Here is a 12,263-nt window from a genome sequence, read left to right on the forward strand (position 1 = left end):
TTCCCCCCCCCCCCCCCCCCCCATAAAACAAGACTGATCCACTGTGGGACCAAGAGCTCTCTGAAGGTTGTTTAGAGAGAAGGAAAAAATTAGCAGCTGCTTAATATCCCTGAGCAGTGAGAAACTCTCAAAACTAGAAGGGTCTGAGTTCAGGGTGGAAAATAAGCCTTGCCTTGCAGTTGCTGCTCTTGTAGCAGCAGGGCACTGACCTGGATGCTGAACGCATGTCTAGCCCCTGTGTCCTCTCTCACCTTCTCAAGTCATGGTGCTTTTGAAGCTGTGAGCACAAAATACAAAGGGTGAAAAAAAAATCTTGATGGTAGATGAGTTTGTTATCATGAAGTGCCTCCCACCTGGAATTTTAATTGGGTTTTGCTTGGAGTAGGACCAGAGAATCAAAATTGGTGCAGCTCAGCGAGAAAAGGACAGGAATACTACTTGTCAGTATGCCAGTCTTCTGTTGTTTTTCAGAAGAATAATGTTTGGAGTCTTTGGGGAGCTAATCTACAAGGGTGTTGTGCCTTAAAGTGAGGTGAAACCAGGTTCCCTTAGATTTAAACTAGTGATATGACTTTAAAAGTTCTTTAAAAAACACTGTTACAGATAATAAGGGTATCTGCATTATAGAGAAAGCACCTTACAGAGAAAAGGTCACCTAGTGGGAACAGCCGACTGTGTTGGTACTGTTGGTGGGTGAGGGTTGATGCCCACATGGTGTGGGACAGCTGGAGCGTGAGGGTGCTCCAGGGTCTGCTCCGAGGTAGAGCCAGCCAGGCTCCTGCGAGGCACCAGCCGCTGTGGTCTGCTGTAAGGCAGAGAGATTTGCACAAAAGAGACAGTTGCCGTTCTTCGTTCTGCCAAGCTCTGCCAGGCAGCACTTGAGTAGAAAAGGGCCATAACATCTGATACCACTTTGAACGTGGGGCGATGTTTGGGGCATGTGGAAGCCCTTAAATCAGAGCAAGGTGTTCCCTGGAGGAGAACTGCAGAAGAGCTGGCTGCTGCAAGCACAGCAGGAGCTTTCAGGGTCTTGGAGGTTCAATCTGATTCCTCTGGCTAGGCTGGTGTCACGTCAGAGCAAGTGGCTTGAGGGCTTTTCCATGATGATAACCTTTTTTCCTGGTTGGGGGCTGAGGAAGGCATTGATGTCAGTCTGCCGTGGGGTGATGTGCACAGGCACCAGTGACACCCCAGTGGCAGGGGCTCCCCGCAGCCCTGTGCTCCTTGCTGTCCCCCCTTTGGCTGTCTTACCACCTTGGGCTGCCTTTAGGGGGATTCCTTGAGGTCAGCCCTGCGTTTGGCACAGGGTGACACTCAGGGGTACCGTTTATTTATGTTTGTGGCCTGTGAACATCAGCTTCCCCAGGTTTATTTTTTTTTACTTTATAATCACAGGCCAGATGAATTTATTTTATCTTTAGAAAAATGTAGAGCCAATTTAATATGGGTGGGGATTACAAAGCTGAGTGTGGGAGTCTGTAACTGAAGCCCTGTAATCTGGAAGGTAGCATGCTGGAGAGCATCCTTGACAGCAGGATTTAGAAAAACTGCCAGCTATTACAAAAGGTAACGACTACAGGAGGAGCTCCTCGAGTGCAGAGCCTAGTGGTGCTGTATATGCAGACAGCCTGCTTCGACTGTGCCTTGTTTTTCCCTTTAGGAGCTCAGCCCTTTAAAAAGATCAGGGCAAATGTATGTGGTCCGATAATGCGGTCTTGTCTTCTAGGTGACACCTGTACAATGGCAGACTACACCCGGCTCAAAAGCATCCTCCTGGACCTGCAAGCTCATCAGCAGAGCCTGCCGAGCAGCCTGCCCAAGGACAGAGTATCCCAGAAGCGCTTCTTAGTTGAAGATATGTTTAAGCACTTGGATATAAACAGTGATGGGCATCTCAGTAGCTCTGAACTGGCTCAGGTGGGTTTATTGTTCAATGAAAATGGAATTATGAAGTGATTGAATTTTTCATTCAAAGTGTGAATTGAATGTAACGCAGCAGCACTCTTGTGAGAACAGTCATTTGTAACTGTCCAGCCGGCAGCAGGTAAAGGAGGAAAATCTACTGCAGTGTGTGAGTCTCTTCTCTGCATCTCTGGGGAGACACTGTTGTCTCAGACATTTGAAGCTCCTCTGCAAACAAAAAACATGGCAGCTTTCCAACCCCATCCATGCTTCTGAAAATAGATACTAATCCTCACACTAAATGTCATCTTCTGGAGTATTTCCAGCTAGCTGGCTTGGGGAGAACTAATTTGGATTTTTTAGGTGTGTTTAAGTTAGACAGAAATCTCTTAATTCTTCCTCCCTGCCTTCTGGACTGTGCATTAGCATGTAGTAACATGGCAGCAAAGCTGGAATATTTTTTAACAGGTTTATTTTCCCAAAATCCCTAGGCAGATGCTGAAATGTTGATTAGCAGAACTTAGTAACAGCCGAAAAGGTGAGAGATAGAAAAAAATGTTATTTCTAATTATGGGCATGCTGTGCTGTTGGAATGCATCTAATTGGTAAAGTGAATGGAACACACAGCCCGGGCACTCGAGCCAATTACTCTGTGTCCTGAACTTGCTCTTTGCACATGCAGACCTGAGAAAACAGACCTGTAAATATGAGAAAAGGCATTATGCCAGATGTGGGACAATCTTGTCTTTTCCAATTCATTGGCATCTATGAGTTAGAAGCAAACACCTTTTAAAAGCCTTTTGGAAGCCAATACCTGCCTGAGACCTGTTCCAGTTTCCAGAGCTGGCCCTTCACCCTTGGAGCTGCAGGAGCATCTCACCTGCACTCACGTTCTCCAGCGCGCATGAAGTGCATTGCAGTTCCAGCATGTAAATGCAAGCTGGAGCAAGCAGGAGGACAGACGCAAGCTTGCTCCTCCCTGGGCTCGCTCCTGTGTAGGATGGCTCGCACTGAATTTTAATCCTCAGGCTGTTGACATGATGCACGATCCTTTCTGCACAATGCAAAATGTCAGCGTAAATTCCCTTAGATCTCAGAGCTATGAATATATACAATACTTCATCTAAATGTGATGATTTTTTTTATAAAAACATGGTAGGTATAAGAAAACACTTTTATCTGGATTCAAAGCCAGCTTTTGCATAATGACATCCAAGTGTCTGTTCTGCTGTCCAATTTTTTTCTCTTTTTACATGAAACTTATTCCGTCAGGATATTGAAACTCAGCTCACATGGAAATAAAGGGCTGGCAGCCTGCAAGCCATTACCATTAAGAAGAAACAATGACCTGCATTTTAAAGGAGCAGGATTCAGTGCTTTAGGGTCTGCCGCAAAGTTACTGTGGGCTTCGTTTGCAGATGTGCTGGGAGCTCAGGTCTTGCTTACAAGAGCAAGCATAGACCTTAGCTACTATTATTTTGTTTCTTCTTTTCTCACTGTTATCAAAATCAGTAAACATGCTCACACATGTGCAGCCCACTTCAATTTGATAGACCAGAATAAGTTCAGCCCCCAGCTAGAAGCCCTCTCTCCCAAATATCCTCCGCAATGCTTGCCGCCAGCATTGCTGAGCTGACAGCACAATCACCTCTTAAAAGACAAAATAACGCAGGCTAATGCAGAATATAGATAAGCCATGAATCCTTTTAATCCTGAGCGGAGTGGCACTGATGTTGGGTCCCTTGGTGGGAGCGTGGCTGAAATCCTGACGGGGCTGAGGACCTGTCTGCAGGGCAGCTCTGGTGCTCTCACAGCTGCAGGATTCACAGTTTACTGGTAGCATGTCAATTCTTTATTTTTCTTACTAGCTCTAACAACAAGGTGATTTTCATGTGCTCTTACGTGATCGGTTTATTCACCCAGTTTTCAAGGGTTTTTTTGTAGGTAACGAGCAGTTTTTAATTTTCCATGTTACAGTCTTAACAGAAGTTTTCTTGCCTTGTTAGGTAGATTTGTGATTGATTTGCATTGGCTCTTTTATTTGAAGCTCTGTACAACTTTAAAATTCCCCCAAAGATAGGAATTTCATTGCCCGTGGGTAGAGGCAGCTGAAATGAACATGATGCGGTGGGATCTCGTTCTCTCTGGCTGCTGGTTGAGCTGCTGCTGTGCATTTTCTTTGTTTTATTTAAAAGAAAAATAGTCTCTCGAGCACTATAACCCTGTCTGCAAGGAAAAACTCGAGGCAGGTAATGTGCACTGCTGCAGAAAAAAAGTCATTTTTAAGACCTGAAGGGGGGATCTTTAGGAGGCTCATTGCAGAGGCATTCACCCCAAAGGAGAAACTGGAAGGAGAGTCCCTCCGGAGGGCACGGTTCTGCACTGGGGCATTACCTAGCACCGGGAGATGGTGAGGATCTTTGCCCCCCACCTGTTTGTTCTCCACAGCAGGATTGCTTTGAGAAAAAAGTTGGCAGCGTATGGTGCAGCCCCTCTGCTTAGAGCTGCTTTGCCTCCTGGCTGCTGGCAGACCCGATTGAACAGTTTCCCACCAGACCCTGGTAGCATGAAGTGCCGGTGTAGTTTTGCAGACGTGGGTATGCAGGGCTATTAACAACGGTGGTAATTGGAATGTTATTTCCATTTAAAACTTCAATGTATTTTCAAGTCAGATTCATAAATCTACTGAATTTGTTGCAACTGAAGTGTTTTGTGTTGGTTCCCCCACCACCACCACCCCCCAATGTTAAATCAAAAGGACTAGTAAAAATTTGTCAGTCTTATGAAAAGTTAATCAATTTTCAGTACAAAGGTAGGCAAAGGGAAATTTCCATCTTTAGAAGATTGATCTTGGAAGTTATGGTTGATCTCACTTTTATTGAACATTTTTACTTGCTAGGTGAAGGGTCTTTTTTTAGCATTATTACTTTAAATTGCTTCAATATAATGGGCCAAGACTAGAATAGTAAGTAAGAGTCCCTGGACTACAGCAAAAAAGCCTTTCTGCCCAGAAGATGCAACATTTCAGAAGTTTTCTTCACATTCTACAATAAATTCAGAGAACCCAACATTTTCATTATGCTTGGGTCTTATTTTTGCTATTTGCTAACTTGGATGTACAACTTCTGCAGCCATCTTCATTTTTAGTGTAGAATGTGTGAAATGTTTAGAATACATAAGAAACAGTCAGGGGCCTGAAAAACACATGAGTGTTGAATACAATGCTCAGTCTTGCCCATTCTGGTCCTAAAAGCAAGCAATATAATTTGGTCCTTACCTACAGAGGAGAGTGGAAAAACAGACTTTCCTTTTCCCCTGTTGAATTTTTTATATATATATGTATACATTTGCAAAGTGAAAATGCAGTTCTGTGCTGCTGCTGAAGGAAGAGGCTCCTCACCCTCACTGGTCCATGGCCCATGAAGTGCTGCAGGAATGCAAATATCAGTTGTATCTTGATACAAAGTGAATACATAATGACAGCTAATGATATATCTATATATATATCTCCCCACAGGTTGTTTAATGGAAAATTTGCTGGCTGAGCCAGGACAGCAGTCTGTAGCTTTATGTTATATATAAGATTGCTTGTTCTCTTTGCTACAGCTAATGAAGAAGGAGGACCTGGAAGATGATTTATTGGATTGTACACTAGAAGACCTTCTCCGGTTTGATGATTACAACAACGATGGCCGCTTAACCCTGCAGGAGCTCTATACAGCCTTCCGTGAGTCCCGATGCTTTTGTCTGTCCTGGGTGTTGAAAGCATGTGGGTATCTGCGATGGCAATGTTGTCTTCTCAGACATGATCAGCAAAGATAATCCCTTTTTGTATTTAATGCATGAAAGCACTATAGAAAGCTTGTTTCTAAAGGCTACTGTGTTCCAAAGGATAAACATGAACTACGACATTGGTGAAACTGTGTGGGGCTTATTGTTTTTGTGTGTATTTTGTTGTTGTTCTGGTGGACGGCAGTGGAGAGAACTGGCCAGGTCTGTAGACCTGAGTATGTTGTTTCTGAGTAATCCTGAGGAAACAGGGTTGAAACCTGCCTAAATGTCGTGGGGTAGTGTGAGTTAGTTTGCTGTGGGGAAGGTGTTTTACTGAATATTCTGCCTGGGAATGATCTTTTCTGCATTTTGTTTCTGTGTTAGTAAGTGGATTATGGTGTGCAATCTCGACACGTATCTCAGCACCATTTGCAAGAATCCCTAGATCACTGAGCTACTTACACTGAAAAAATAAGTTCTTGCGTTGTCCTGTTTATCTTCATGATTTTGTGTTCGTGCTTTAAGTTAAGCGTTCATTGAAGTCCTTCCCTGGAAAAGGCCCACATTGTCTTCTTCACCTGGTTGATAGATAGTTTTGTTGACGCCTGTCACTTTGGGATACTAAAAAATGAAAGGCAGAGAGAAAATGGGGGGGGATAATTCGATAGCCGGGATAGTGAGGTACAGAGTACTTGTATGTAGTTAATACTCTTTAAACAAAAGGAGGATTCAACCATTGAACTGTTGTTGAGTGCAGGCAAAAGGCTGATAGCAAGCCGGTTACCTCTTAAGCTGGATTCTCAAATCTTTGCGTATGGCATTTCATAGGCAAAATAGTTTTGGTATCTCTTGATTTCATTTACTAAACCAGGACACCCTGCTCCAGAGCCTGCTTGGTAGGAAGAGCCTGGTGTGCATGGGAATCGCCATGAGCCCCGCACCAGCACTTTCCTCGTCGATGCTCTTTGGCAAGCTGCAATGCTAATACAAAACCTCTGGTTTTGCTAAATATCCTCTTTTCTAGAGTGGTTTCTGTTTTCTTGACTTCTGGCTTTTTGTTTAAGAAACCACCCCACTTTGTATAATAATGTTTAAAGTGCTTTAAAATTAGCCTCAGTTGTCACCTTGGACCTGTTTGAACCACATATGCATTTAATTCAACACATCACACTCAAACCAGCAGATATACAGTAAAACATAAAACCTCATACATTAAGAAGGCCATAAAGTGAATTAACCTAGCTATAAAGGCCTGACATGCAGTTATTTGGGAGCATATTTGGATCAGTGGGTTCTCAATGTCACAGCAACTTGAAGCTAAATTCCAAGAGTCATTTGTATGAGTTTTTGGTTCAGTGAATTTTAAGTAGGCAATGAAAATAAGACAAGTACAAAATGTTAGCCAATGAATAGAGATAGTAATCGATAAACTGCAAAAATGTAACAAAACCCAAGGCGTAACAATGAGTGTCTATCAAAAGGATTTTGTATATGATGAGAATTGTTCTCCATCTGAAGCTGAAAATCAGACTGACTTCTCCATTTTCAATTTTCTCAGAATCTCCACTTTTATCAGGAGCGGTTAATGGCTCATCAGCTTTTAATTTAAAAACAAAGTTCATTGCTTGCAACTTCAGAAGTTTTGGGGACTCTGTAAGCGAATGCTAGTGCTTGGTGAAAATGTATCTTTTTCCTTTGTTACACAATGTAGGAAAAAAAATCTCAAAAATAGTTCAAGCACTTGTCTTAAGCACACACTTTGGTTTGCTGTCCTTAAGCATTTACGGAATTTCTGCTTTGTTACGAGCCAGAATTTGGCTCGCAATAGCAGTTCAAAGGTAGAGCATCCTGCACATTTTTCGTATTTTGGCCAATTAGGGTGAGCCTTTTGTTGCTTGAAATTCACCCAAGCCACTCATTTTTGCATGCTGGCAGCAGGCTGCGGGCATGGCTGCTCAGCAAGCTGAGGAACATAATTACCAGAATTCAGTGACATCAGAAAGTGTCAATCTAATTTATCTTCTCAAAAACTCCATCACATCTGTTTCAGTGCACCGTGCTCTGGTATAGTGTCACGGTATTGGAAAGGTTTAAAGATGACCTTGATAATGTGAAGAGCTTTCCAATTTGTCATTCTTGTGCTGCTTTACAAGTTACATTTCATTTTAAAGAGTCTCGTGGCCTTTCTCTAACTTACAGAGCCACAAAATGATCTTTTTCTCACTCTGTGTGTCTCTCTCTTGCTTTCTCTTGACCCATCATCTCTAAGACGCACAGAGATTCAAAGGACATTTTTGATCCCCATCCATGTTGATCAGCGGTAAATGAATGAAAAGGGCATGGATGAGAACAATCCAGTCTCTTAGCTTTTCTGAAATGTGGTTTCACCCTTACAAGCACCACATCTAATAGGTGGCATTTTTAATAATATTTTCTAATCATCCTCATCATTTGTATACACATCTTAATGCAGAGTTTTGGATTATGGACAGAAATAGTGGCCCTTCTACTAACCCTGTCACCTGTCTGCTGATTTTCTGAAAGTTCTTTTGTTCCTGAATCCCAAGAATACAACTTCTAGGAGATTACTTGCGTATATGAGGACAACTAGAAATATCTATTAACATAGGATTAAAGTATCACTTCTCAAATTGCCTTAATCATACATAAGTTACGGATGAGATGGATGAAACACTCTCCTGGCAGCTCTAGCAAGACCAACCTGTAAGTGTCTTATAATTTCTCATTAATAAATTTTATTAGATAAGCAGGCTTAGGACCATAATTAAAAAGAATAATTTTTAATATGAGAATCTCAAGATTTTCATGTTCCAAAAATAGAGGGAGTTACTAGTGAGTATATTTGTCTGTTGTCTTGTCTTTATATTGTCACAAAGATTCAATAAATGAGTAATAAATGAAAGGCTTAGTTGTCATAAGAGCTAAAGCAGAGCATGCGTCTGATAAATCATTGTGGAGATAGTCCGGTGAATTGTCAAGGACGTCACCCAGCTGAGTCATACTTTAAATATGCTCAGACAAGTGACTTTTGGATATAACTTCTGGAACCGTGTCTGACTGGGGGTCATTAGAATTAGGCATGTCACTTTGGGCATTCCTGTTGTCTTCTCTAATGGGAAAGTAGCAGGTTGGCAGATGTGGGAGCGAAGCTGAAGGAAAAAAAAAATACCAGTGTAATCTTCTAGATCTATATTATCGTCAATGTGGACAGGTCAATTTGTAATACAAATATGTCAAAGAGAGGGAAAACATGCATTCCATCAAAATGGCTTTAACTTGTCAACATTGTTTAGCTAATAAGTTATTAACTCTATGATCAAATCCCCTTAATTTCTAGCTCGTTGCCAATTAGCGCGCTCTCCTGACCACATCCCCTCCTCACAGCTTGCCTTTGCATTACGTTACAGTTTTGAAAGCACAGAAGATGCCTCTTGCGAGTGTCTTTGCTGCCCCACAGCAGCTCTTCCCAGGTCACACTGGGTTTAAGAAGCTTTTTCACTGAGGTTGCGTAGAAGACCAGGAGTATTTCGCTAGGTCAGGTTAGAAATCGTACTACCCCAAGATCATTTCCCCATCTCCACACCATCGTGGCTGACCAAGGTGAGGTCGCCTTGCGTGCCCTGCGCTTCCCAGCATGGCTCTTGAAGGCAGCTGTACCACATGGATTCTAGTGGCTCTGCAGTGCCGTTTTGAGATCCTTGATGGCGAATCTGAACCAAAACAACCCACAAAGGCAGTTTGAAAGACAAATACTGAATTGTTATTTTTCAGTCCAGTTGTTATTTCCCAAGCGCTCGTGCATATGCTACATGTAGACAGAAAACTGTTGTTTCTCTAAGATGAGAGACATGTTATCGTCTATGGATATGTTATTATCTGAAGAACACAAATGTTGTTTAGAAGGAGCGTATTTCATGCAGGAACAAATGCAGAAGAGGCTGCAGGATCAATGTGCTCATCTCTTAAACTTTCTTTTATAATGCTGTTATACTCTTTAAAAGGAGTTTGCTTTCATCCCTGAGTCTGTCTTAGATCAGATTTTCCTTTTTTACCTCTCCTATTTATCAAAAAAAGCATGATGGAGAGATGTGAAGCTGCAGCAGGAGGTCAGAGAAACGCTGGATGACAGTTGGAGAGGGTGGGCAGCACCAGCCCACGGTGTGGACTCCTGTCCCAGAGCTTACCCAGCACTGCAGCAGGGGACTGGGAAACCAGAGGGAAGGGTGAATTTGAGTGACCTGGGTGAAAAAATGCATCAGGAGCCTGGGCTGGGAATGGTTGCTGGATAAATCCCTGGGAATGGTTGCTGGGTAAATCCCTGCCAATGGAGAGAAGCAGCAGTGAATGGCGTTGGACTGGCTCCAGATTTACTGCAGTGATCCTAAAGTCTCTGGTACCTGTATTACCTGCCAGGCAGTGCAACCACGTGGGGTAGAGAAGCGAGCCATCCATCCCTGACACCTCCAGGCATCCTCTGGAGGCTCATTAGAAGTGCACAGTTTAAAACAGATTTATTTTTGAGGTGTGCATATTTCTGATTGGCTGGAAACGACCTTAGGGCAGAGCTTTGTAATCATCCCAGAAGTGTGGAGGTTGCTGCTTGCCAGGGAAAAGCTAAGCTCTACCTTGAGGAAGAGGGAACGGAACCTAAAAAGGGGCTGCTGGGTTAAGTGGGAGAGGGAGTTGTTGAGTAAGGAAGGAAACTTTCCGCAGTGTATCTATTCTTGACAGACAGCTCATCTAAAGGAAGGTGATAAATAAATTCTGTGTGAGAAAAGTGAATCCCTGTATTTGGAAAAATGTGTCCATAATACATGTGCTCCACGTCCACCTAGTGAGCCAGCTGCTCCAGCAGAAATTGCATCTGTAAATTCCATGTTCAGATGAGGTGTTTACTCACATCTTTACAAAGCTCTTCTCCTCAATGGCATGGCAGGTAGGGTTGGGTATTTGTTACTGCTACCTTCCAGCTAGATTGGTCAAGCCCAGTTAATTATATTGGACAACTATATTGTGAGATAAAATGTTTAGCTTGAGGTGTTCTCTTAAGCAATGTTGTAGCAACAGCTATCTACAGGATCAAATCATAGTCCTGAAATATTGACAATTTGTGCACCATGCTCTGCCTCTTCAGCTGCAATCTCCCTGGTATGTGATTTCTCTTTCATGTTGCTGTAGATATTGGTACAACTTGGAAATAATTCATTAGCTTACCAACATTGATTTGCTTCTCCTGTGAGCTAGCTATGTGATATCTAAACTTCAAACACGTCTTAGCAAGCAGGGGAGCGCCAGCCTCAGCTTTTGGTTTGAGGCGGTGTTAGAGGTGATGTGAACTACTCGGGAAAGAAATGAGTTTTCCTTCAGTTGGCCAAAGCAACCTATGCCTGTTTGCCTTGAGGAATGACGTGCAGCCATGTTACTGAGGATAAAGGCAACTTATTGGACATTTACTGGAATGATTAATTTAATAGTGCAGTCCTACAGCAAAAAAAAACCCTAAAAGTTCAAATTAAGCAAAAAAAAAAAAAAAAAAAAAAAGCAGGAATTTAAGCTTGTTTAGCTTGATTGCTGTAGCAGGTGCAGTCTGGCTGAGCAGGGGTGACAGGAAAAACCAACAAGCATCCAAATCACTGCAAGAGCGTTTCCACCGCTGAGCCGTGGTCCTGTGCTGGGTGTGTAGGCTCTGGTAGGACCGAGCCAGTGGCAGCGTGGTGGGGGCAGGCGCAGCAGCGTGGCCGCGTGGAGATGCGGAAGGCCATGCATGGGCTGGTGCCTGTGCTGCAGCACAGGGCTGAGCCCCAGGTGCACCCTCAAGGTCAGAAGCGCCTTTGATCAGCTCTGGAGGTCTCCCTGCTCAATATGTTTTGACTTTTTAGATAATCTTCAGGATCATCTAACTCCTTGCCTTGCTCATAAATGGAGTGTAAGGTGCTTGGCTTGAGCACTAGGAATGCTCCTGTTGCACCTGGAAATGTAACTTTTGACTGGTAGGATGTCTCAGCTGGGATATCTAAGTGAATTCATCCTAAACTTTAGTGGGCAGGTAATTTTTCAGTGTGGAAAATTTTCTTGCTTTTATTTTCTCCCCCCCCCCCCCCGTCCCTTTCTATTGCAGAAGCACATTCTGAAAAGACTGTGATTTCTTTTTCTCTCTCTTTTAAAGCTCTTCTAATTGTGAAAATTTTCAGTTCTGAGCTCTGACTCTGCCTGAGCCCAGCGATGTATTTTAAAGGGCCTTGTGTTGTTTGAGGTTCCACTGAACGGTTGTCAGAGTTGTGTTTTGTTGTGCATTCTCAATTGTTTTGCTGCATTTTGAACAAAGTAAAAGGTATTTTCTCAGAGGGAAAAAAATAAACCCAGAATTAATTTGTAGCAAGAAAGGCAAATTTATATAAGCAAAGGTGTTTCAAAAGCTAAAATAGTGGTTTCAGAGGAAAAAACTAAGAATGCTGAGATTAAGAAAAAATACGTTGCATGTGGTTTCGTGTTTAGCAGTGGAAGGAGGGACGTGGTTTTGCCTTAGGCCGTAAGGGGGAACGTTTCCACGTAGAGACCAGGAATTAATT

General features: G+C 42.9%; 1 protein-coding gene across 4 annotated transcripts in view; it reads left to right on the top strand.

Moving 5' to 3' along the window:
* FSTL4 (follistatin like 4) overlaps positions 1 to 12,263 on the top strand; it is a 236,482-nt gene that overhangs the window by 124,804 nt on the left and 99,415 nt on the right. For all 4 annotated transcript variants that reach the window (XM_080400455.1, XM_080400452.1, XM_080400454.1 and 1 more), the window contains exons 5-6: positions 1,727 to 1,917; positions 5,509 to 5,629. In XM_080400455.1, the coding sequence (XP_080256581.1) occupies positions 1,727 to 1,917; positions 5,509 to 5,629 (312 nt within the window). The remainder of the gene's footprint in view (positions 1 to 1,726; positions 1,918 to 5,508; positions 5,630 to 12,263) is intronic.

Source organism: Falco punctatus (genome assembly GCF_963210335.1).
Source record: "Falco punctatus genome assembly, chromosome: 8".
Lineage (NCBI taxonomy): Eukaryota > Metazoa > Chordata > Aves > Falconiformes > Falconidae > Falco > Falco punctatus.